General features: G+C 39.2%; 1 protein-coding gene across 1 annotated transcript in view; it reads left to right on the top strand.

Moving 5' to 3' along the window:
- The window catches only part of BEND6 (BEN domain containing 6), a 56,169-nt gene that overhangs the window by 10,562 nt on the left and 21,639 nt on the right, over positions 1–23,968 (top strand). The window contains exons 2-3 of the mRNA XM_037136414.2: positions 10,302–10,517; positions 18,179–18,356. Coding sequence (XP_036992309.2) covers positions 10,398–10,517; positions 18,179–18,356 — 298 coding nt within the window. The 5' untranslated portion in view covers positions 10,302–10,397. The remainder of the gene's footprint in view (positions 1–10,301; positions 10,518–18,178; positions 18,357–23,968) is intronic.

The raw sequence follows: 23,968 nt of genomic DNA, 5'->3' as shown, positions 1-23,968 counted from the left end.
TTAATGGTTTAGAATATGATTAGTTAAAGCAAAAAGCATGATGATCTCATCTTGGTCTCAGCTTTTAATATGAATAGAATTACTACATTAATCAAAAAAATGTGAAGTAGAAGATATATTTGCATGACTTACAGTTTTCCTAAAATAGAACTTTTCATCCGATTCTTACTATTGTTTAGGCTTAACCCTGTATTTGTGTTTTTGATAAATGGGGGAAAGGTGTGAATATCTTTTAATAATATTTACCATGTAAACATCAGGGGGCCAGGGGAAAGGTAATAACAAGGAGAAAATACTCACAAAAACTGGTGTTTCTTAAAAAAGATTTTGGAGGCTCTAGAACTGTAGGAAACCTTGCCCAAAGTCCCTCGAAGTTTGCATACATTTGCTTATGCAAATTTTCGGGCGGTCCCACACGTGGCTACAGGCTTTTCATAGACAATTACTGGGACAGCTGGCATCGGGAAGCATGTGAAGATTATTTCCTATGTTTCCCAGCCCCTGATTTCTGTGCTATTACCTATCTGCCATAGAAGTCTTTTTTTCTGGGCACATAATGAAGAAATTAGGCCAGTCACACTGTCTAGTTATAGGCAGGACAGAGTCTGGGTCACAGTGTCTGGCTCTCTTGCCAGGTCAGGAGCAGCAGAGAGACTCTGGAGTGGATGATGAAGCTAACATGTGTGGCTAGTGTCTTAGTATGTTTGGGATATTATAACAAAATGCCAGAGATGGAGTAGCTTACAAATATCAGAAATTTATTGCTCTCAGTTCTGGAGGCTGGAAGTCTACGTTCAGGGTCTCAGCTTCTAGTGAAGGCCCTCCTGCAGGCTGTAGGCTGCTGCCTTCAAATGGTAGAATCCTTCCAAAGGATTCTGGAGCCTCAGAGCACAAATCCCATCCATGAGCTTAATCACCTCCCAAAGGGCCCATCACCTAAATGCTACCACCTTTGACAGTTAGAATTTCAACCCATGAGTCAGGGTGGGAGGTCCAGGTGGGCGGTCAGGGTCAGGGGTGTGGTGAGGGAAGACACATTCAGACCACTGCAGCTGGGTATAGGGACACCGTGAAGAATAGTGCTGTACCTCGGGGTGGAAGTGTCCCTAGACCAAAAGGGAAAAGGAGCCAGGAGGATACATTCCCCTAACTCCCTGTCCTCCCTCCTTCTGATCTCCTGCCTGGACACTCCACTGCTTAACCAAGCTGGAAAATGGGCAAAGGAACCCAGGCAGGTCGACCTCCCAGATTAGGGAGCAGAATAGAGATGACTGGAGAAGGGATCTAGAGGGGCAAAGAGAGAATCTCCAGCACTCATGTCTGAGCAGCACTATAGTGCCGAGAGGAACTTGGTGAGCAAGTCAAGACCTCTGTCTATAGGGAAAGGGACTATCAGGGAAAGGGACTTAGGCAAGGAGAGCCTTGTTAGACACTTGGTCAAGCGGAGAAAGCAAAACCTAGGTACTGGAATTGACGGAATCTGTTGCAAAGCTGACCTGATGATTAGTTTTTGAGTTATGGCTCTAGAGTCTTTCTTTAGCATGTTTATGGGTGAACAACTGGGAGTGGTCCACCTGGAACCCCAGTTCCCTCATCTGTAAATTACAAATAATAATTTCTTCCTATGAGAATTAAACGAGTTACTACAGATTAAATGCTTAGAACAGTACCTTACACATAGTAAGCACTCAGTAAAAATTAGCTATATTTTTATTCTCATTAAGTAAAAAAGTCAGAATTGGAAGGATCTGAGGATGTTGCATAGGGGATTATAAGGACTAAATGAATTCCTTCCCTAGATAACGGTTACATACGTGGCAATGCCTGATATCACTGCTTATTAGTTAAATTAACTCCATCTAATAAGATGAAAGTTACATCCACAGACTCTGGCTAGAGAAGAATTTTTTTTCTTTCCCTTTCAATCATGGAAAGTTGAAAATGATTCAGGTCGATAGTCTCTCAAACACATTTAACATTTCTTAGGCTCTTGCATGGTGTCCCATCCAATCTAAGTAATGCAGTCATAGTTTGACAGCCTTGTTGAACCATCCTAAAGTATATCAATCATCTTCTTAAACAGGATATTGGTGGAACAACTTGGAAATTAAAAATATGTTTGACATCATTTGGAAATGAAGGGAAGAAAAACAGTGAGTTGAATTGCTCCTTAATGGACATCAGTAAAACCTAGTAACTTCTGTCCAGTAGTCAAGAACACTTTGAGAAGAAAGCCATCCAAGCACTTGTTTCAGGGTGCTGTCCGTCCTGTCGAAGGCACCCAGTCATTTAGAGCCATTCCGATCTTGATTTCTCATCCTCAAATATGTATATATTAAAAATAATAATAGGGATACACTCCTCCCCCATGTTCCCCAGCTAGAGCTGGCCTGAAACTAGTAGAGCATTTCACAGAGAACATTAAAACAGCCACTGAATACTGAGAATGACATTGACACTCTTTTCCTGACACTTTGGAGCCCATTTAGAAGAGAGTCCCCAGTTTATATTCTGAGCTGAGTATTGCAGGAGACCTTTTATGTCTATATGTTCCAAAACTGGTACGTATAGAGAGCAATCCGAAGCTCTTGAAAATTATGAAAGGGTACTTAAGTTTTATTGTAGTGCTATACTTGACTTACAATTTTACTTAATTTATAATAGAGAATTTATATTTAAATGCAAAGGCCAAAGAGACAACTGAATTATATTTTTATATTCATTTGGTTTCCTGAAGTTTGGTGACTTTTGTTTTGTAGAATTTTAGAGGTGACTTTTGCATTTTTGAATTCCTGCATTAATTTCTTCATTGATTTATTAAAGTAAACCATCTGCATTAAGAATTTATATTTTATTAACTTCATTTGCTTTTGTTAGTTACTAACTTCCCTTTCTCTTACTTCTTAGATATTGGTTTTTAAAATTTGGATGTTGCTTCGAGCATTATTTTTAAACAATGGGCTATAACCCATTAGCAAGTTAGGAAATCAATTTAATGTGCTTGGAGCAGCACTTTTAAAAGTGAAGTAAAATACAGTAGATATAATAGGAACTGAGAAAGTATATCATGTACAGTAAGGGTGAGTATGTTTCATGAAATTTCATTTTAGGTTTATTGTGTGTGTGTACATGTATGCTTTGAATCAAAATGTAAAATTATTTTTTACTATAAGCTGTGCTCAAAAAGAGATTCAAAACTATTGGCTTATGTTATTCATCCAACCACATATATTAGATGTATTCATGGATGTGGTTATGTTTAAACTCACTCCTGCACCTAGCTAGGAAGTTAATGAAATGCTTTCTACTGGCAAAAAAGAAAGAAAAAAAAGGTGAGGGAGGGCCTATTACTACCTACTGACTTTTTCACTATCAGAAACTAGTAGTGTTTAATAAATAGTATATTATCAACATCCCTTTTGAATTTGCTAATTGGCAGGTAATATAAACACTGAATTATCTGTTTATGGATGTTATAACAAAACACTGGCCTGAGATCTACTCAAAAGGAGTCATTCTAAAAGAGGTCCAATATATCCATTCTGTTTGGTCTTGAGTAAGTTATTTATGAAGAAACTTGAGGGTTTGCTCTTTAACTAAATGGCATCAGCAAGAAAGAATATTAGTACATTAGGGATACTATAAAAACTGGTTTTGCAAACAGACCTTTTTCTCATTTTTTTATTGTGGTAAAAACACATCACATAAAATTTAGCATCTTAACCATTTTTAAGTGTTCAGTTCAGGGGCATAAAGTACGTTCATACTGTGATGCCATCTTCACCACCAACTATCTGCAGAACTCTCTTCATCTTGCAGAACTGAAGCTCTATACCCATTGAACAATAACTCCCCACTCTTTCCCCAACCCTGGGTTGTCCTCAGTCCCAGAGAACCAGGAATCTGGAATCTGTCACCATCACTAAGTAATATTTAACAGGTCCCTATCAGTTAAATCTGGCAAGTTTCAGTTATATATATAAAAAAAAACCCACAAGACTTCCTTTAGAATCTTTCAGGCTATCTGTTGTGTACTGTTCTTAATTTGGGAGTAATAATGAGCTGTGAAATAAGGGGAGTAAAAAGTTAAAGCAGCTGGCCTGCTCTCAAGGAAAAGGAATGAAGATAACAGAAGAGGAAGGAGCGACATGGTTTACACTTCTTTTCAATATAACTCATCTCTACCTCTGGTCAAGATGGCAGCATAGGTAACCACGGCTCACCTCCTCACACAATCACATCAAAATTACAACTAAGATTTAGAACAAGCGTCACTCAGAACTGTCAGAAACTAAGTTAAATGGAAGTCTGACAACTATGGAATTAAAGAAACCACATCCATCCATTCTGGTAAGAGGGGCAGAGACGTGGAACAGCTGGTTCTGCATCCACTTGTGGTGAATAAAATTCAGGAAGGATCCCTGGCTGGTGTAACTCAGTGGATTGAGTGCCTGTGAATCAAAGGATCTTGGTTCACTTCCCAGTCAGGGCACATGCCTGGGTTGCAGGCCGGTTCCCAGCAGGGGATGCACAAGACGCAACCATACATTGATATTTCTCTCACTCTCTCCTTCCCTTCCCCTCTAAAGATAAATAAATAAAATCTTTTTTTTAAAAAATCAGGAAGATATCTCAGGAGTGAGGAGTCCCAGCTCCACACCAGGTCCTCCAGCCCAGGGTTCCAGTGCTAGGAAGATAAGTCTCCACAACTTCTGGCTGCAAAACCCATCAGGAGTGAGTCCGTGGAAATTTCCGGAGTCCCAGGCAATTCCCCTTAAAAAACCCACATGAGGACTTACTCAGACTCACTCCCTCTGAGCTCCAGCACCAGGGTAGCACCATGAAAGAACCAGTGATATACAGGGAGGAACTGAAGTGTCTGGCATCAAGGCAGGAGCTGAGGGACAACTTTCTCTCAGACAGAAAGGTGGCAGAGGCCAATGTCCCTTTTCTAAGCCCTCCCCAAATGGAGCTGCATAGCCAGTACCATATCTAAGACTCCATCAACTTGGCTAACACAGATTGCCCCACCCTGGAGATCCCCTGATACTCCATCCCACCCAATTTAAGGGCCCACCTAAGCTGTTAACAGAGATTTTTCCATATGAATGGATGGTTTGGGCTTTACAACTTCCTAAATCCTCTCAAACAAGCAACAGCCAGGCTCAGTGAGTCCCCAGCCTTGTATCTCTTGCTAAGCGGCCCTAGGCTGAGCACTAGGAGCAGCAGCCTAGATCTACAGCTTGGCTTCACCTGGGAATCTCCAAGCCCAGCACAAGAAGGAGCCATCTCAGATGCTTTGTGGCTCATGCAGAATGGCCCCCAGGGCAGAACACAGGTGGTGACTGACCTTAGCCTGCACTACCCAGGATACCCCAGACCTTGAGCACTGGATCAGTAGCAACAGAGTTCCCCTGCTGTCAATAGTTGAAATGACAAGTGAGATGTTCACCCTGACTCAGATTTACACTGCACATATTTTTACGTATTTTCCAAGTTCAAATTACAGTTCCAGCATTGTCTTTCAGACTTCAACACACATACAAAGGAAATTTCCATATTTCAAAATACAGGCATGCCTTGTTTTATTGCACTTCATTTTATTGTGCTTCACAGACATTATGTTTTTGGCAAATTGAATGTTTGTGGCAACCCTGCATCAACCAGGTAAATCACCCTCATTTTTCCATCAACATTTGCTAAGTTCCTGTTCCTATGTCATTTTTTGGGAATTCTTGCAAGTGATGTTCCAAATTTCTACAATTATAATTTATTATGGTGATTTGTGATCAGTGATCTTTGATGCTATTATCATAATTGTTTGGAGCCACCATGAAACATGCCTATATAAGACTGTGGACTTAATTTATAAAACTTGTTTGTGTTTTTACTGCTTCATTAACCAGCAGTTTCCCCATTTCTTTTCCTCTCTTTGGCCCTGTTCCCTGAGACACAGCAATATTGAAATTAAGCCAGTTAATAACCTTACGATGGCCTCTGAGTGTTCACGTAAAGAGGCCATTGTAGGAAGAGTTGCACACCTCTCACTTTAAATAAAAAGTAAGAAATGTTTAAGCTTAGTGAGGAAGACATGTCCAAACCCAACATATGTTGAAAGCTAAGTTTCTTGCACCAATTAGCCAAGTTGTGAATGCAAAGGGGAAGTTTTTGAAAGAAATTAAAAGTGTTACTCAAGTGAACACACAAATCATAAGTTAAACAACTTTATCACTGATATAGAGAAAGTTTTAATGTCTGCATAGAAAATCCAAACCAGCCACAACATGGCCTTAAGTCAAAGCCTAATTCAGAACAAATCTTGTCTTCAATTCTGTGAAACCTGAGAGGGGTGAGGAAGCTGCAGAAGAAAAGTTTGAAGCCAGCAGAGGTTGGCTCCTGAGGTTTAGGAAAGAAGCCGTCTCCGTAACATAGAAGTGCAAGGGGAAGCAGGCGCTGATGTAGAGGCTGCAGCAAGTTATCCAGATGATCTAGCTAAGGTAATCAAAGAAGGCGACTACATAGAAACTATTTTCAGTGCAGATAAAACAGCCTCATATTGGAAAAAGATGCCATCTAGGACTCTCATAGCTAGAAAGAAGTCAATGCCTGGCATCAAAACTTATAGGACGGGCTAACTCTCATTAAGGCCTAATTCAGCTGTTGACTGGGGGCCTTGAAGCTAAGGCTCATTTACTGTTCTAAAATTCCTTGGTGCACTTGAGAATGATGCTAAATCTACCCTGCTGGTGCTCTGTCAGTGGAACAACAAGACTGATGACAGCACATCTGTTTACATCTTGTTTTACTGAGTATTTTAAGCCCATTGTTGAGACCTAGTTACTGCTCAGAAAAAAGAAAAAAAAAGATTCCCTTCAAAATATCACCACTCATCGATAATGCACCTGGCCACCCGAGAGCTCTGATGGAGAGGTACAGTGAGTCCAATGTGGTGTTCATGCCTGCTCACACAACATGCCTTCTGCAGCCCACGCATGAAGGAGTGATTTTGACTTTCAAGGATTTTTTTTTAAATCACAGTTTACATTCAACATTATTTTTTATTAGTTTCAGGTGTACAGCATAGTGGTTAGACAATCCTATACTTTGCAAAGTGTCCCCCCTCATATTTCCACTTCCACTTGACCCCATACATATGCAATATCACTGACTATATTCCCTATTCTGTACTTTGCATCCCCATGACTATTCTGTAATTCCCAATCTGTACCTCACTCACTTCACCTTTGTTCACCCAGTCTCCCATCAAGTCTTATTATTTTAAAAGATACATTCCATAAGGCTTGTGATTCCTCTGCCACAGATAGTGATTCCTCTGATGGATCTCAGCAAAGTACATTGAAAACCTTCTGGGAAGGATTTCCCATTCTAGATGCCATTAAGAACATTCATGATTCATAGAAAGAGGCCAAAATAGCAACATGACTTTGAGGGGTTCAAGACTTCAGTGGAGGAAGTAACTGCAAGTATGGTCCAATAGCGAGAAAGCTGGAATTAGAAGTGGAGCCTGGAGATGGGACTGAATTGCTACAATCTCATGACAAAACTTTACCCCATAAAGAGTTGCTTCTTGTGGACTAGCCAAGAAAGTGGAATCTACATCTGGTGAAGGTGCTGTGAAAAGTATCAAAATAAAAACAAAGGATTTAGAAAGTTGTGTAAACTCAGCTGACAGAGCAGCAACAGGGTTTGAGAGGATTGACTCCAATTTTGAAAGAAGTTCTATTGTGGAAAAATGCTATCAAACAGCATCACAAGCTACAGAGAAGTCGTTTAGGAAAAGAAGAATCAGACAGTGCAGCAAACTTCCTTGGCGTCCGTCTTATTTTAAGTAATTGCCACAGCCATACCAGCTTTAGCAGACACCACCCTGATCAGTCGGCAGCCGTCAACACTGGGGCAAGACTTTCCAACACACACACACACAAAAAAAAAGAGTATAAATCACTGAAGGTTCAGATGATAGTTAGCCTTTTTTTAAGCATTACAGTATCTTTAAACTAATGTATGTACACTGTTATTTAGACATATGCTATTGTGCACTTAATATACTGCAGTACAGTGTAAACATAACTATTATATGCACCAGAAAACCAAAAAACTTTGTGTGACTCACTGTTCTGTGTACCCAGTAGGCTGTGGTGGTCTGGCACTGCACCCGCAGTACCGCGGAGTGTGCCACGCATTCACCGTGCAATCAAGGAGATTCCATTAAGGTTTTAATGGGAGGTTTTGTAATGTAATGGCATACTAACCGGAAAATATCAAAAGAATTTAATAGAATTCTGTGAGATGAATGTGCTCAATTAAAATTATAAGCTCATATTGGGAGGTATGGACTTCTCTGGTGATGGTTGTACAGTATTATGAATATACTAAAAAAAAACTAGGAATACACTTGAAATAGCTAAAATGGTGAATTTTATGCTATGCGAATTGTATCTCAATAGGAAAATTATAAGCCCCTGGATTCATAGTATATGGCAGTACCGATCAGTGTGCAAGACTTTTCCAAAGAAGAAATACAGAGAAATATCATTACAGGTCCGCATTAACAATGAGCATTTGCAATTGCTCATTGTTGGTAGATATTGTTGTTGATATTGATGGTAGAAAACCACTTTGAACCCCAGTTAAGCAAGATGTTATTTTTTAAATTCCATTCTTATTAATAGACTTGTGTTACAAAACAAATTTTACTCAATTATTATTAGTATATATTCAGTTTTATAAATTAAAAATTGTGTGAAAATTTGTTCTTTCTTGCTATGTACCTACATAATATCCTCGATTTTGCCTCTTAGCTCACAAAGCCTAAAATATTTACTATCTGACCCTTTACAGAAAATATTTATTGACCTTGTCTTGGGTAAATACACTAATGATATTTACTAAAAGTAGAATTTCCATTCATGGAATGTTCTTAACTGTTTATTCCTAATTTAGGATTGCTTAGAGAAAATTACCTAGAACCTATGGATTTATAAATTCCTAGACTCTAAGGCATAAAATGGTGATGTGTCACAACTTAAACACTCCCCATGGTGTGAGGTGACCCCCAAACCTCATTTAGAGACCTCACCTGTTACTCTAGACCACAGAGAACCTCTATGGTGAGAGAAGGAAGGACCTACAAGCCAGCCTGGTCCCATAGGAGTCTTAGACCTCTCTTTGCTCTGCCTGTGCCTCTTGGTTGCTTGTGTCTTTGAAATTACTACTAAAGCTTGATACTAGGTAAGATCTCTGATATTTGTGAATCAGTCCTATATGTTAGCTCAAATACTGTTTATGTATTTGAAAACCTAAAGTTACTTTTCAAAGAGTCATAATAAACAATTCTGGCAAAACCATCCGAAGTATTGTTTTATGCTTGGGGTAGAAAATAATGAATTTCTCTTAAAATAAGTAAAAGACCATATTTTTCAACATAGTTACATAATGTAATTTGGTAAGGAACATATGTTACCTTCTGCTCAACAGTCCTCATATTTCTCGAGTTCCCTTTAAGTCCAGTCCCTTCTGTAATGTTTTATTATTTATAATTAAATGTATTCTCATGAAAAGAAACCAATATATGTAAATAATAAGGATGCTAAGACCAAATGTGCTGCATCATCTGTAGCAAAAGTTAAATTCTGTCATTTCAACCTGTGCTACCTAAGAGCTATCATCTGCTCTATCAGGTTTTGAAAAATGATTATCCCTTAAACTTTTTATAAAATGTGTTATCTTTAAGATATTTCCCTCCAATCGTTTATGGCACAATTCTTCTTAATTTTATGCAAAAGAAAACTTTCTATCTCAAAACTTTCAAGTTTTCAGGGGGAAAAACAAACAAACTTCTGAGTAATTTATGATCTACTTCGGAATATTTTGGTCCTAATGAGATCTGCTATTATTAATGTCTTTTTCCTAAAGATTTATAACTTCAGTCCTCTGTAATATTTTTGTATCAACTTATAACATCTCTATTTTGTTTTTTAGACTCCTCATAACTGATTACCAAGAACACACTTGTACATATGAAAAAATTTTAAATATTTGATTTTATAAGTGACAACTCACTTTATATCACATGGAAACATGATGTCATGATGATGGTGATGATGAATTTGAAAGATTTAAATCAAATGAAAATGTGTGCTAAATTAGTCAGTGGGAAAAAATGACAGGAAACATCTAGTATTAGTAGTTACTAACTGGAGGAGCTAGTGCCATTATGAAACATACAGTTGTAAATATAATATGTATCATTCTCTTTGTTGTTTTTTTTTTTTTTTAAGGAAGAACATTAACCTTAGGGTTACATCTGGAATAGCAGCGTCTACATGGGCATTCCTTCTACAATTTCAGAAAACTTTTGGTAACTAATTGATAAAATGCAGACGATCTTGCAAAGAGATGAAATTACTGATACCCAGGCTCTTAGAAAAGGAAAGAGGAAAAGGACAGAGACCATGGATTCAGAGAATGCAAACAGTGACATGGACAAAGGACAGGTCAGTGTTCTGCTGCTTTGATAGAATTTTATTTTGTCTAGCTCTACAACAATCCCATAATTCCTCTCATAACTTACTAGTACTCTCCCTTGTTCTATTAATTTATTCTTTCTTTTATTTTTTTTATTTAACCAGGGAATAAAATTGCATGTTCTTTTTTTTAATGTTGAACAAGTTGAATTAGAAACATACTCAAAAGACATTTTACCTGCTTCTGTATAAGAATGGCCAACTATGCCATTGTTTAAACTTTCCTTAATATTGTATAAAATTAAAGGTCAGAAAATATTTTTTCCTTTCAAAATACACTAGAGAAACTGAAATACCTCTTCTTTAACATGTACTGTCTTCTTTTTCTTTTTTTTTTCTTTATTTCTTTTTTTTTACTACATTTTGTAGCCCATCTTCATCACTGGTTTGGTCAGGGTATCTTTCCTACTTTTTATTTATTCATTGATTCCGTTGTGAGCTGGAGTGTCACTCCCACTCTCCTATGGCCCTGAACAACCTATCAATGTATTTATTCTGTATCTTTTTGTTTGTCTTTTTGTTTGTCTACAGAGACATATTTGCGTATATCTCTGTAACACATATAGTGTTTTATGTGCATGTATGCTTAATTTTTTAATTATATACTATACATTCTCATGGATTAAAATAGTTTTACTCTTTCATGAATGGGTCTAGAGGCACTCAGAATGGTCCAGCATTTGACACACTGTATTAGGCTGTATTCTATAATACAACCTCTAACAAAACTAGGCTGTCTGGGAAAATAGAATTATTTACCTTTATACCAAGAAGGCTGGGAAGCACCAAAATGCACCCCTGGCGTGTGCCCAGGCAAATTGGAAGGAAGGAGTGTGTGCCCTGAGACCTAAAGCTCTTGGCAGATTGTCTAGAATGAGACAGCAGTGCCTCTGGGGGTCCCGTGTGTGCGCAATGTGCCTGGGGCAGGCTCGAGTGGCTGTTTCTGACTGAACGCACAAGCACAGAATCAGAGAATTCAATTAAAAATAAAGCATTTTGAATAATTAAAAAAAATTAAGATTTATATAACATACATATTTTAAGGTAAACAGGGAAAAGTCTCCCTCCCTTCCCAGTCTCCCTACTCAGGTAACCACCTTTATTGCTTTCTTGTTTTATCCTTTTGATGTTTCTTGTTCAAATAAAGCACACATGAATATAGACTTTCTTATCCCCTCTTTTTTAGAAGAGGTAACTTACGAGACCTGCTGCTCTGTTCTTTGCTTTTGTTACTTTAATATATTTTGAAGATCCTTCCACTAGTACATAAAGAACTTTCTCTTTGTACAGCTCCATATTATTCCACTGTGTGTATGTACCATTCTTACCATTCTTTATTTAACTAGTCCCCTATGATAGATATGGTTTGTTCCCAATTTTATTTATTTTTTTTTTACAAATCACGTGTCACTATACAATCTTATGGATGCATCATTTGGTACATCATTTAGTAGTATGTTGTTTTTATGCGCCTCAATCTCTTTCTGGTTTTTCAATTGGCCCTATTTCTAGCATCTGTCTATACCACTACCATATATCTGATCTGCTATGTCTAACCATAGCACCATATTTACTTATACTTTCCTCCAATGGTGAACACTTAGCCTTCGGCATTTTGCTTCTATGAACACTGAAACAATAAATATCCTCATATACATTTTTTAAGAGACAGTATGAGAAGTTCTCTGGATTAAATACATAGGAGGGTGATTTGTGGCTCATAAATTATATGTTTATTTGTAGTTCATTTGACTAGATACCATAATGTTGCTTTCCAAAGTGTCCACACTGGTCTACAATGCCAGCAGCAGTACATGAGGGGTTCCTATATTTGTACTTCTCTACCAATACTTTGCATTTATATCCATCTTTCATATTTTTGAAAGTTAATGGGAAAAATTATATCTTGTCTTAATGTGCTGGTGCAGGTTTGGGGGACCCATGGTTCCTTGAGGGGTAAAATAGTCACATGCTCTTATGGGCTAGTATTGTGATTTCTTCAGCAATTTGTTTCTCTCAAAAACTTAATAGCGCCTGACCAGTGTGGCTCAGTTGGTTGGGCGTTGTCCTGCAAAGCCTCACTGGTTCAATTTCAGGTCAGGGCCCATGCCTGTGTTGTGGGTTCAGTCCTGGACACGGTGCATATGAAAGGCAACCGAAGGATGTTTCTCTCTCACACATTGATGTTTCCCTCCCTTTTTTTTTTCTCCCTCCCTTCCCCTCTCTCTAAAATAAATAAATAAATGAAATATTAAAAAAAAAAAAAAAAAACAGAATAGCTTTCCAAACTATTTATTCCACTTTGGATCCATCACAAGCAACTACAGCCACAGATCCTATTTGGTCAAAAGTAAGCCCGGACACTCCTCTTTCACTACCGCGTCTGCACTCAACCTCTTTTCTCTCCGAAGCAGCCAGTTACCTAAAGAGCATGCGAAACAAAAGGCTTGAAGGTCACACACTGAATGTGATGCTTCCCTTTGGAAATGATCTCAGTGTCTAGCAGAGAACTTAAACGGAAGTTCTTTAAAAAGCCTGAGGTCAGAGTCTGACCTCCAGCTATTTAAATGTAGAGGTAATTGGCTTTTCCCAAGCCTTGAAGATTTAACACGAGTAGACTCTCAGTTGATTTAGATGGCAGGCTGCATTCTAAATACAGATAGAAGGAGAAAACCAGTTCACCTCTGCAAACTGGCCAACCCTGACAAGATATACATAAACGTTCTTTTTTCCAGACTCAGTAAGCCTTCCAAAGTATTCCAGGTGAGGGTTTTACTGAATATGTCACCAAGGTCTAACAACAGTTTTCCAGCATGTCACACTTACGTATTTTTGCCCACAAGATGACCCCTCTCAGGTTTGGGCTATCCTGCTTCTAGGCATCCAAGTCTGGACTAGTTATTACATGGGTTGAAAAGGCTGTAACAAAGACCCAAATACAACAGTGGCTTATATAAGATGGAAGTTGATTCCTTTTCACACAACAGCCAGAGCAGTCAAAGGTTGGTACGGCAGCGCCACCATGCTGAGGATCCCTCCAGTCTTGTTGATCTGCCTTTCTCAACACACAGCCTCGATCTCTGGGGCTAAAGTGACTGCTGCAGCTCCCACAGTCATGGCTTACTCTCTACCAACAGGAGAAAAGGGAGAATACAGCAGGAGAAGACCTGCTCATTCCTATTAAGGTCATGATGCGGTTGTGGTACACATTGCTTCTGCTCGTATTTTATCACAGGAACTTAGCCCTGTGGCTGCACTGAGCTGCACGGGAGTCTGAGAAATGTAGTCTTTAGCTGACAGCTACTGGCCCAGCTGAACACCTATTACTGAAGGAGAATCTGAGAGTAATACCTGGACGTAGCTAGCAGTCTCTTCCCTGTCCATTTTTCTGTTGGGTTCTTATTCTTTTTTGTTAGATTTCTTAGTCTAGTCCAGTGGGTTCCCATTCTGTTCTTACTGATTTGCATAAATATTTATGATAGAAATTAGTATATACTTTGTGGTTTTAGATTTCACAAATATATTCTCCTGGTCTGATAATTTGTCTTTTAACTTTATGTCTTACATTGTTGCTTGTCAGTGGGTAGGCTTTTGCTTGATTTTTATTTCTTTCCTGTAGGTACTTGCTAAAAGTGGCAAAACTAGACTATACATTCTAATTATTTTAATTACAGCAGGTCCTTGAATAATGTTATTTCTTTTAGCATTGTTTCATTATAACATTGATGAGATGCTGTAGGAACTTAACTCTCATTTTTATCAATTAGCTTGTGGTAAAATGGGTTCTGTTGTATGTCATTGCACTTAAAGTTGCACAACCCATTGACAGTGTTAAGTGAGGACTTACTGTACGCTCCTAGAACTATGGTCTCAATAGACATGCTTGAGTTTTAAAAAATTCTTCATTTCTGTTTAATCATATCCATTTTTTTTTCTTTAGGATTTATATATCTAGAGTCAGTACATTAGCTACTGGCCCACATACAATAATAGTAATTTTCATTACCATTTTATATATACATTGAGGTCTGTCCAGAAGATATCCAGCCATGTGACATGAAAGATAGATTTACTGAAGAAGATACAATATACAAGAACATTGTACATAAAATAATGACAGCTCAGTCCCCTTCAAAGCAGGCACCTTGGAACCTCACACAGTTCTCCCAATCGCCATCAGCTGCCCTGTCTTACTTTCTTTTTTTTTAAATTTATTTTAATTGGTGTTCAAGCACAGTTCCCTGTCTTTTACTCCCATCCCAGCCCACACCCCCAGTCTGTCTTACTTTCTTTAATCTCATTGATTATCTGAAATCTCTACCCTTTCAAAGATGACTTTAGTTTTGGGAAAAGCCAGAAGTCACAGGTACCAAATCTGAGCTCTAGGGGGCCTGAGTCTCCTGGGTGGTTTGATGTTTCACCAAAAAAACTCTGCACGAGGCATTTACATGAGCAGGCATGTTGTCAGATGAAGCTGCCAATCACCAGTTGCCCATAGCTGTGGCCTTCTGAATCATCAGAATAGTTTCTGTAGAGGAACGTTCAAGCTTAATGCAAAATTGGATGCAGATTCATTGTTCAACTTGCTCAGTCATTTTAAATGCAACAGCCACAAAGTACATATTTTCACTCAGTGGCATCTACTGCCCCACTTACCAGTACAGTGAAGGTGTCTTGGTTCATGTATGTGCATTCCAGTCCACTCTCCAGGGCTGCCAGGTTACATAGTTGTTGTGTACGCCATTTACATTATATTAACAATGGCTGGACTTTTTCCAGACAGACCTTGTATAATATATGTCACCTATACAAGTATATGTAATAATGAATATATATACATATACATATACTTATATATTTATAAAATAAGGAGTGAGGGTAAATGCATATATTACAAATCATGCAAAAATGTAATTGTATTTCCTAAAATTGGTCTCATCTGGCTTTCAGTTGTCCTTCCCTGCTTGATAAGGAAGGAAAGAAAGAAAAGCTTAAACTTGTCCATTCACAGTGAATGACAGAATGTTCTGGTTTTTAAAAGTTTCTTTGAACCATTAATATAATTTCAGTCACTTCAGGATTTAAGCCTCTGTGGATCCTAGATTCTGCCTTCCCCACTTTCTACTTTTTTCTCCTGGGAAGTGATCCAAGCAAGTCTTCAGAAATCTACATACCCCAGCCTCTGGGCAGGGGTAGCTGGTTTTCCTCCAAGGTTCTAACTTTCCTGACTGGTTCCCAGATGTCCAGTGCTGTCACTGCTGAGTTACAGGCAGGCCTCCTAGGTTCTTTAGGGGTTCTGTTGGCACCTGCTACTGAACTTTGCCATCCTGGCACCTGCTGCCATGTTCCATAAGGCTCTGGCACCCAGTGACCTTTCTGTGTACATACTAAACTATTTCTGTTTCACCAGTTTCCCGCGCACTTACCTATTTCCTGACCAGGACACTGGGACCATTTGGATTCTCTAGCTGTTCTGCATGAGCTCTGGGGAATCTGGATGCTGTCTCAGGTCTGCTTGTCCAGATGCTAATTTTGGCCATTTCTCATCTACAGCCCAGAGAGGCGCTGTGTTGCCCTAATGTTATGCTGAACAAGGAACCTCTTTAGGGAGTTTATAATGGACTGAGAAGCAAGGGCCAGCCCTGCTGCTCTAGAATTGCCCCTTATTTATCTGGATGTTTATATCGTATGTCCCTACCCCTATAATCTGTCTTCCTTCATCCCAAAGGGCAGTGGCAGGAAGATCAAGGACAAGTGAATCTGATATCCTGACACTCCAGTTCTTGATTCCCTAGACTCCATTCCCTGGCACCAGGGTGTCTTTTCCCTTCCCATGCAGCAAGAACTTTCTTTTTTTTTTTAGTTATTTTTCAAGTACAGTTTTCTATTTCTCCCATCCCGGCCCAGCCCACCCCACCCCGTGCTCCCCACCTCCCTCCCATTTCCACCCCCCCTTACTTCTTGTCCCTGTGTCCTTCATACTTGTTCCTCCAAATCCCTCCCCTTTTTCTCCCCTTAAATTCCCTTCCCTCTCCCCTCTGGTCACTGTCCCCTTGTTCTCTATTTCAGTGTCTTTGTTTTTATTCTGCTTGCTTGTTTGTTTTGTTGTTTAGCTTCCTGTTAAAGGTGAGATCATAGGGTATTTGTCTTTCAACACCTGGCCTATTTCACTCAGCATAATGCTTTCCAGTTCCATCCATGTTGTTGCAAAGGGTAGTAGCTCCTTCTTTCTCTCTGCTGCATAGAATTCCATTGTGTATATGTACCACAATTTTTTGATCCATTCATTTACCGACGGGCACCTAGGTTGCTTCCAACTCTTGGCTATTGTAAGTTGTGCTGCTATGAACATTGTGGTGCATAGGTTCTTTGAAATTGATGTTTTAGGATTCTTAGGATATAATCCTAGCGTGGAATTGCTGGGTCAAAAGGCAGGTTGATTTTTGTTTTTCTGAGAAAATTCCATACTGTTTTCCATAATGCTTGTACCAGTCTGCAATCCCACCAACAGTGAACTAAGGTCCCCTTTTCCCCACAACCTCTCCAACATTTGTTGTTTGTTGCTTTGTTTATGATAGCCATCCTGACTGGTGTAAAGTGGTATCTCATTGTGGTTTTAATTTGCATCTCTCTGATAGCTAATGATATTGAGCATCTCTTTATGTGTCTCTGGATCTTCTGTATGTCCTCCTTGGAGAAGTGTCTGTTCAAGTCCTTTTCCCATTTTTTAATTGGGTTAGTTGTCTTCTTAGAGTGTAGTCATGTGAGTTCTTTGCATATTTTGGAGATTAAACCTTTGTCTGAGGTATCATTGGCAAATATGTTTTCCCATACAGTTGGTTGTCTTTTTAATTTAATAGTGTTTTCTTTAGCCACACAGAAGCTTTTTATTTTGATGAGAGGAACTTTCTTTATTCATGCTTTTATCTCTTCTACTATACAGCATGTTTTTAAAAAAACTTTATACTATAAGCATCTAGGTTTGGATCTTTATTAGTTCCACTCTATGCTCCACTTTTTTCAGGTTTGGCTATATATAAATGACAGCTTGGTAATTGGAGACAATTCTTTTCTGTCTCAACACAGCCTGGGTGTTACAACTCAAGTGCATGTGTGCTATTGTCTTGCTATTGACCTTCAGAACCATTTTAAAACTCAAAGGCAAACACAAATGCTTTTTTCTAAGTGAATCTTGTCTTTCCTTTTTCTGATGCAGTAAACCCAAATTTGTCTTCATGGCAACAGAGAGGGTGTGAATGAGAAGTAGGGGAGAAATGAAGAATGGGGATGAGTTACAAAGATCTGAATGGTAGAATCTTGTCGATTCTACTCTGTTAAGACTATTTTTCTACTTTATATTTCTCACAGAAGCTAGGCAGAGAGTCAGAATCCTGATTTCTGATTTTCACAATACATGTGCATAGAAGGTTGATGTTCTTCCCTTCTTCTGAGTTCCCCGGACAGTGAAAGACAAAGCCAAGGCCACATCATTAGTTAGAGCCCAGCTCTTTTCTTGGGCAGAACGTGCCTGGGAGAGCAGGAATGTGTAGGTCCCTTCAGCGTGCAGGATGTAGGATGAGTCACTGACGTCACTTCCAAGCTTCCTTTATCATACCTGCCTTGTATTTTAGAGAGACCCATTTTCGGAAAACGCCTTTCTGCCTGGCGAGAGCTCCAGTGAGGACGAAGAGCCTTTAGAAGAATTGTCAAAGGAGGAATTGTGCACAAAAATAAAAAGCCTGAAACAAAAACTAACGAACATCCGGAAAGAAAACAGTCGACTTCGACAGTCGTTGGTCACGCTTCAAGGTAAACTTTGAGAAAATTGACATCTCTACATGAAAGGGAAAGTACATTATGAGTGGAAAATACTGCAAATAAGCTGTCAAGAGTGGAAAAGAAAATCAAGACCTCAGAGGGGAAACAATCATATTTTAAGAAAATCTGTGATTACATAATTTAATATGGAGGCACTTATTGAAGCTGCTAGTTTATTGTGTAGAAAGTTTTTAATTATTCCTACAAAATACCATGTATTCTGTTCATTTAACAATGTTCAACAGACATTTATTGAGCATTTAATATGTACACCACTCACTGGTAAGCCCTGGAGAGAAAAGATTAGTAAAACAAAACAAATATGTTAATGCGTTCATGATGTACTTGTCTCAATCCCCTTTGCTGAGGTAAACACTAGAAAATGGAGCCTGTTCTCATGCATTATAACAGTGATCTTCAACCTTTTTCATCTCACAGCACATAAACTAATTACTGAACTTCTGAAGCACACTAAAAATATATATGTATATATTTTTGCCTATCTGACAAAAATGAGGTATAATTTTGATTCATTCACACCAACCACTATTGTTGTGTTGGCTGTTGTCATTTCTTTACTTGACAGTCTAAGGGAAAAGAGGCCAGTGTCCCTGACTAAATAGTCAGTTATTGCATGTTTTAAAAATTCTTGTGCCATACCAGTGTACCGCTTGCAATTGGTTGAAAATTGCTACATTATAGAACTATTAGAATTAAAGAGTCCATATATTAAATGGCAGCTTTGGAGTTGGGAGGAGTGATTCGGAAAAATAATCACACTAATTGAAGATTTATTAAGGAGAAAGATCAGCATAAGTGAATTAAAAACCACTTGGCACAATGCCTTTCAGTAGGATTCTCTGTTGTGTTTAAGTGTTTATTCTTCAAATATTACATTTTCCATCTGTAGTTTAGCACCATGCACTATATTATACAGCTGAATAGTTGTAGATCCTATGGTGGGCAGCATGCTGTTGGAAACAGTAAATAGAACAGTTTGAAACAAAGCTCTCTGACTGCTGTGTACAGAATGAGTACAAGTGACAGCAGAAAGAAGGTGGGGAGGAACTTGCACTGTGTCGCGGTCATCCAGACTGACACAGTGGCAGCCTGGCCGGGGGCAGTGGCACTGGAAATAAACAGGACAGTTCAACAATATTTGTAGAGGCCGAAATGGTGAGACAGAACATGGTGATGAGTGAGAGTAATAGAGTAATGACCACTAGAATATTTATTAAAATATTTATTAAAACTATGAAGCCTTCATAGTTTTAAGTAGAAACAGCCACATGTGAATGGTTATATGATGCTTATAACAAGCCATTAGCTCTTTACTTTTTCAACTTGAAACATTGTGTTTGTATAACAGATGGCTTTCCCTGGTGAGGATTTTGGGATTTTAAAAAAAAAAACATCTTTGACTAGTGTGGCTCAGTGAATTGAGCACCAGCTTGCAAAGTGAAAAGTCACTGCTTTGAATCCTGATCAGGGCACATGTCTGTGTTGCAGGCCAGATCCCCAGTTGGGGGCATACAAGAGGTAGCATTTCTCTCTCCCTGCCCATCTTTTAAAAATAAATGAATAGAAAATTTAAAAACAATAGACACTGCTCATATTCATATAACCTGTTAATTTGTTTCAAAACCTAGAGTAAGATAAAAAAAGCTTTATAAACATAGGGTTAATATAAATTGTTGGTGAAAAGTATTGAGTTTGGGGTTACAGACCTTGCTTTGAACCCTAGTTCTGCTTACCAGCTATACGACTTTGGCCATGTCACTTTGTGTCCCCTCAGACCCAGCTTCCATGTCCTCATCTGTAAAAGAGAGGGTTTTTATGAGGGTTAAAATGAGATAATTGAAAGAAATCCCCAGTGTACCGTGCATGATAGGTGCTCGGTAATGGTAGTTATTATTATTGTCTGTGCCTTTACTGACACCAGAACTCGATATATAAACACCACCCAAAAAATTACAGGCCAACTTTTGTTATAAATATAGACGAGAAAATTCACATCAAAGAGTAGCAAATCAGTTTCAACAGTGTGAAAAGATTCATTTACGATGACCAGTTTCTCCTGTCTCCCACGCTCCGGGGTTGCCATTTCATTTCCTCCGCAGCTGCCAACTTCCCACACCCCCTCCCTTGTTCTCACTCTCACTTGATGACTTTGCTCCCTACTTCAGTGAGAAAGCGGAGGATATGAAGAGACTAGCATCTCTCTGTACTTGGGCCTGTAGCTCCCCGTTCTCTCCCGTCACTCACGAATGACCCACTCTCTTGTCCAGCCAAAGGCAGCACCTCCATCTCTGCATCCCTTCCCATCCTTTTCCACCTAGTCAAGGATATGGCTCCAGCGTTTCTCCTCACTCTCTCCTGCACAATCAGGTTTTCCTTCTGTAATGAATAATCCTCATTGGCATCAGACGTACTGTTATTTCTCCCATAAAAAAAGAAAAACCCTCTTTCAGGGTTTTGATTCTCTGTCTTCCACCCTATTTCTGTCCTTCTCTTTAAAGGAAAACTCCTTAAATGACTTGATTCTACACATTGTGTTCCGTTTTCCCCTTGTATTCTCTCTGGCTCTCACTTCAGTTAGGTCCTTACCGTTCCATTGTCATTTCTTTTCGTATGATCACCGCCAAGCACCTCCATGTATTAGTCCGCACTGGCTGCAGTGACAAAGCACTATACACTGGGCTTAGACAATAGAACTTTCTGAGCTTAAACAATAGAAATTTCTTTATTTTTCCCTCAGTTTTGGAGGACAGAGTTTGAAATCAAGATGCCAGCCCGGCCATGCTTCCTCAAAAGGCACTGCAGAAGGATCCGTTCAGGCCTCTGTCCAGCTCCTGGTCTTCCTGTGACTGGAGGCGGCATAATTCCGGTCTTCTCACGATGTTGTCCCTGTGCGCTTGTCTCTCTGCATCCTCACTTACCCCTTTCAATAAGGATGCCGGTCGTATCGGAATAGGACCCACTCTAAGGACCTCATTTTAACTTGATTACATCTGTAAAGACTCTATCTCCAACTTAGGTCACAATCTGAGGTACTTGGGTTAGGACTCCAACCCATCTTTTGGGTGGGACACAACTTAACCCACAGCACTCCATACCACTAATCCCAAAGGTCATTTCTCAATGGTCATCCTAGGTGCCCTGTTACCAGCATTTGGTACATTTGGCCACCTCTCCTTTCTTGAAAAAGTTTTTTTATTTGGCGTCTAGGATACCACATTCATTGGTTTTCTTTCTATACTGCTGAACTTTCCATTTCAGTCTATTTGGCTGATTCCTTTCATCATCTTACCCTCCAAATATTTGATGAAGCCCAAGGCTCCTTTTTCTCCTTTTTCTCTGCATTCACTCCATAGGTGATCCTGTCCGACCATATGGTGTTAAAATCCACCCGTAAGCGATGATTAGTGGCTTCCTGTCTCCAGCCTGGACTTCCCCCTTTACCTTTAGGCTCGTTGTCCAACTGCACGCTTGACATGACTCATCATCATCCCACACTTACATGTCCCAAGTCACCTTCCTGTCCTTCTCCTTCCATTTGTCTCTCTCATTTTTCATCTTGTTTGGTGCTTATTATATCATTCTAGTTTCTTAAGCCAAGAACCATGATGCTGTTTTCCATTTCTATATTTCTTGTATGCCATGCGCTCAGTCCATTGGTGAAGCCTACTGGCTTTACGTTCAAAACATTTCTGGAATACAGTCCTTTCGACCACCCTGACTATTGCCCCTCTGGTCCAAGCCACCACTGTCTCTAGATTATGATGGCAACTTCTTAGCTGGCATCATTACTTCTGCTCTTGCTCCTCTGTCATCTGTTCTCAATGTAGGAACAAGAACAATCCTACTAAACATCACTCAGTTCATGTCACTCCTCTCTTCATACCCCTTCAGTGCATTTTAATCTCACTTAGAGTAAAAATAGGAGTCATTTTTAAGATCTTTGAATCCTTGGATGATCTGGCCACCTCCTTTCCACTTACCTCTTTGGCCTTATTGTCTACTACTCTCTCCCCTTTTCTCAGTAATCCAGCAACACTTACTTTTCCTTGAAAACATCAGACATAATCTGACCTCAGTGTCTTTGTAATGGCCATTTCCTTGGCCTGGAATGTTGTTCCCCCAGATGTCCATGTGGCTTGTACTCTAATTTACTTCAAACCTTCACTCTAAATTCGCCTTTTCCCTGACCTCCTCCCTCCATCTAAAATTCCAACCTCTTTCCTTTCACTGTTTTGTAGCCCTATCCACTGCTTTGTTTCCTCTCTGGCACTTACAACTCTGTCTAATCGATTACGTATTTAACACTGCCTGCCCTCTTTATACATACACACTAGAATGTACCCCTAGAAACTAAGTAGTCAAGTTTTCTATTGGCTGGACTTCGGACAACAGGAAAAGTCAGTAGCTGCCAGCTGCCGCTGCAGCATTCGTGCATATGTTCATTCATTCTATAGATATGTATGAAGTCCCACTATATGTCAAGCACTGCTTTAAGTACCAAGGAGAATCCAGTAAATGAAACCAAGATTCTTGCTCTCACTGAGCTTACATTCTAGTGGAGTAGAACACTCAAAAATATTTTTTAGGCCCTGGCTGGTGTAGCTCAGTGGATTGAGCGCGGGCCTGGGAACCAAGCAACCACGGTTCGATTCCCAGTCAGGGCACATGCCTGGGTTGCAGGCCAGTTCTCTCCCTCTCTCCTTTCTTTCCCCTCTAAAGATAAATAAATAAAATCTTTAAAAAAAAAATTTTTTTTTAAATTAAGTAAATTATACAAAATGTTAGCTGGTATTAAGTGCTGTGAAAAAAATAGGGGTAGGGGAGAAGAGTTGGGATTTGAGAGAGAAGGAAGTGTTTTATAAATTTAAATGACATAGCATTAGTAGGCTGCCTTGTGAAGCCACAGTCAGGAACGAGGAAGGTACCAGGAAGTTGAAATTTCGTGGATAGTCCAATAAGAAAGGGGTCTGAGAGAAGAGTGCAGAGAGTGGTTATTTATCTCTTACTTAGTAATGTTCCTGATAATTCTTTGAACTAAGGACCAGGGCTGTCTCTCAGTTTTCCTAAGCCTAATAGCTAAGAAAAATACCAGAATATATATGCCTGTCTAGACATTCAGAATGGCTAGTCTGTGTGTAAGCATTTGAAACATACCTTGTGGGCCACAGCTAATCCTCAGAATAAGATATAAAAGGAAAACAGTTATGTACCATTTATAGAAGGGTTTTTAATTGTCACTATTTGTAGAAGATGAACATATACCTAGGAAAAAACAAAGCATTGACAAAAAAACTCAACATTTATAAGTAGTGAGATTTCAGTAAAGAATCAAAAACCTGCCCCAACTGGTGTGGCTCAGTGGGTTGGGCGTCACTACACAAACTGAAATCAGGCCAGGTCCCCAGTTGGAGGCCTTCAACAGACAACCACTCGATATTTCTCTCCTCTGTTTCTCCCTCTCTTCCCCTCTCTCTAAAAATAAATAAATAAAATATTTTTTAAATAAGGAATAAAAAATCAATTACATTTTTCCCCAGGTTGTTTAAATATAACAGAACACTCAAATTAAATATGTGTGAATC

The sequence above is a fragment of the Artibeus jamaicensis genome, unplaced genomic scaffold, assembly GCF_021234435.1.
Source record: "Artibeus jamaicensis isolate MK-2021 breed Jamaican fruit bat unplaced genomic scaffold, CSHL_Jam_final contig_388, whole genome shotgun sequence".
Lineage (NCBI taxonomy): Eukaryota > Metazoa > Chordata > Mammalia > Chiroptera > Phyllostomidae > Artibeus > Artibeus jamaicensis.
The sequence above is the reverse complement of the archived record's forward strand: the minus strand, read 5'-3'. Positions and strand labels throughout refer to the sequence as shown.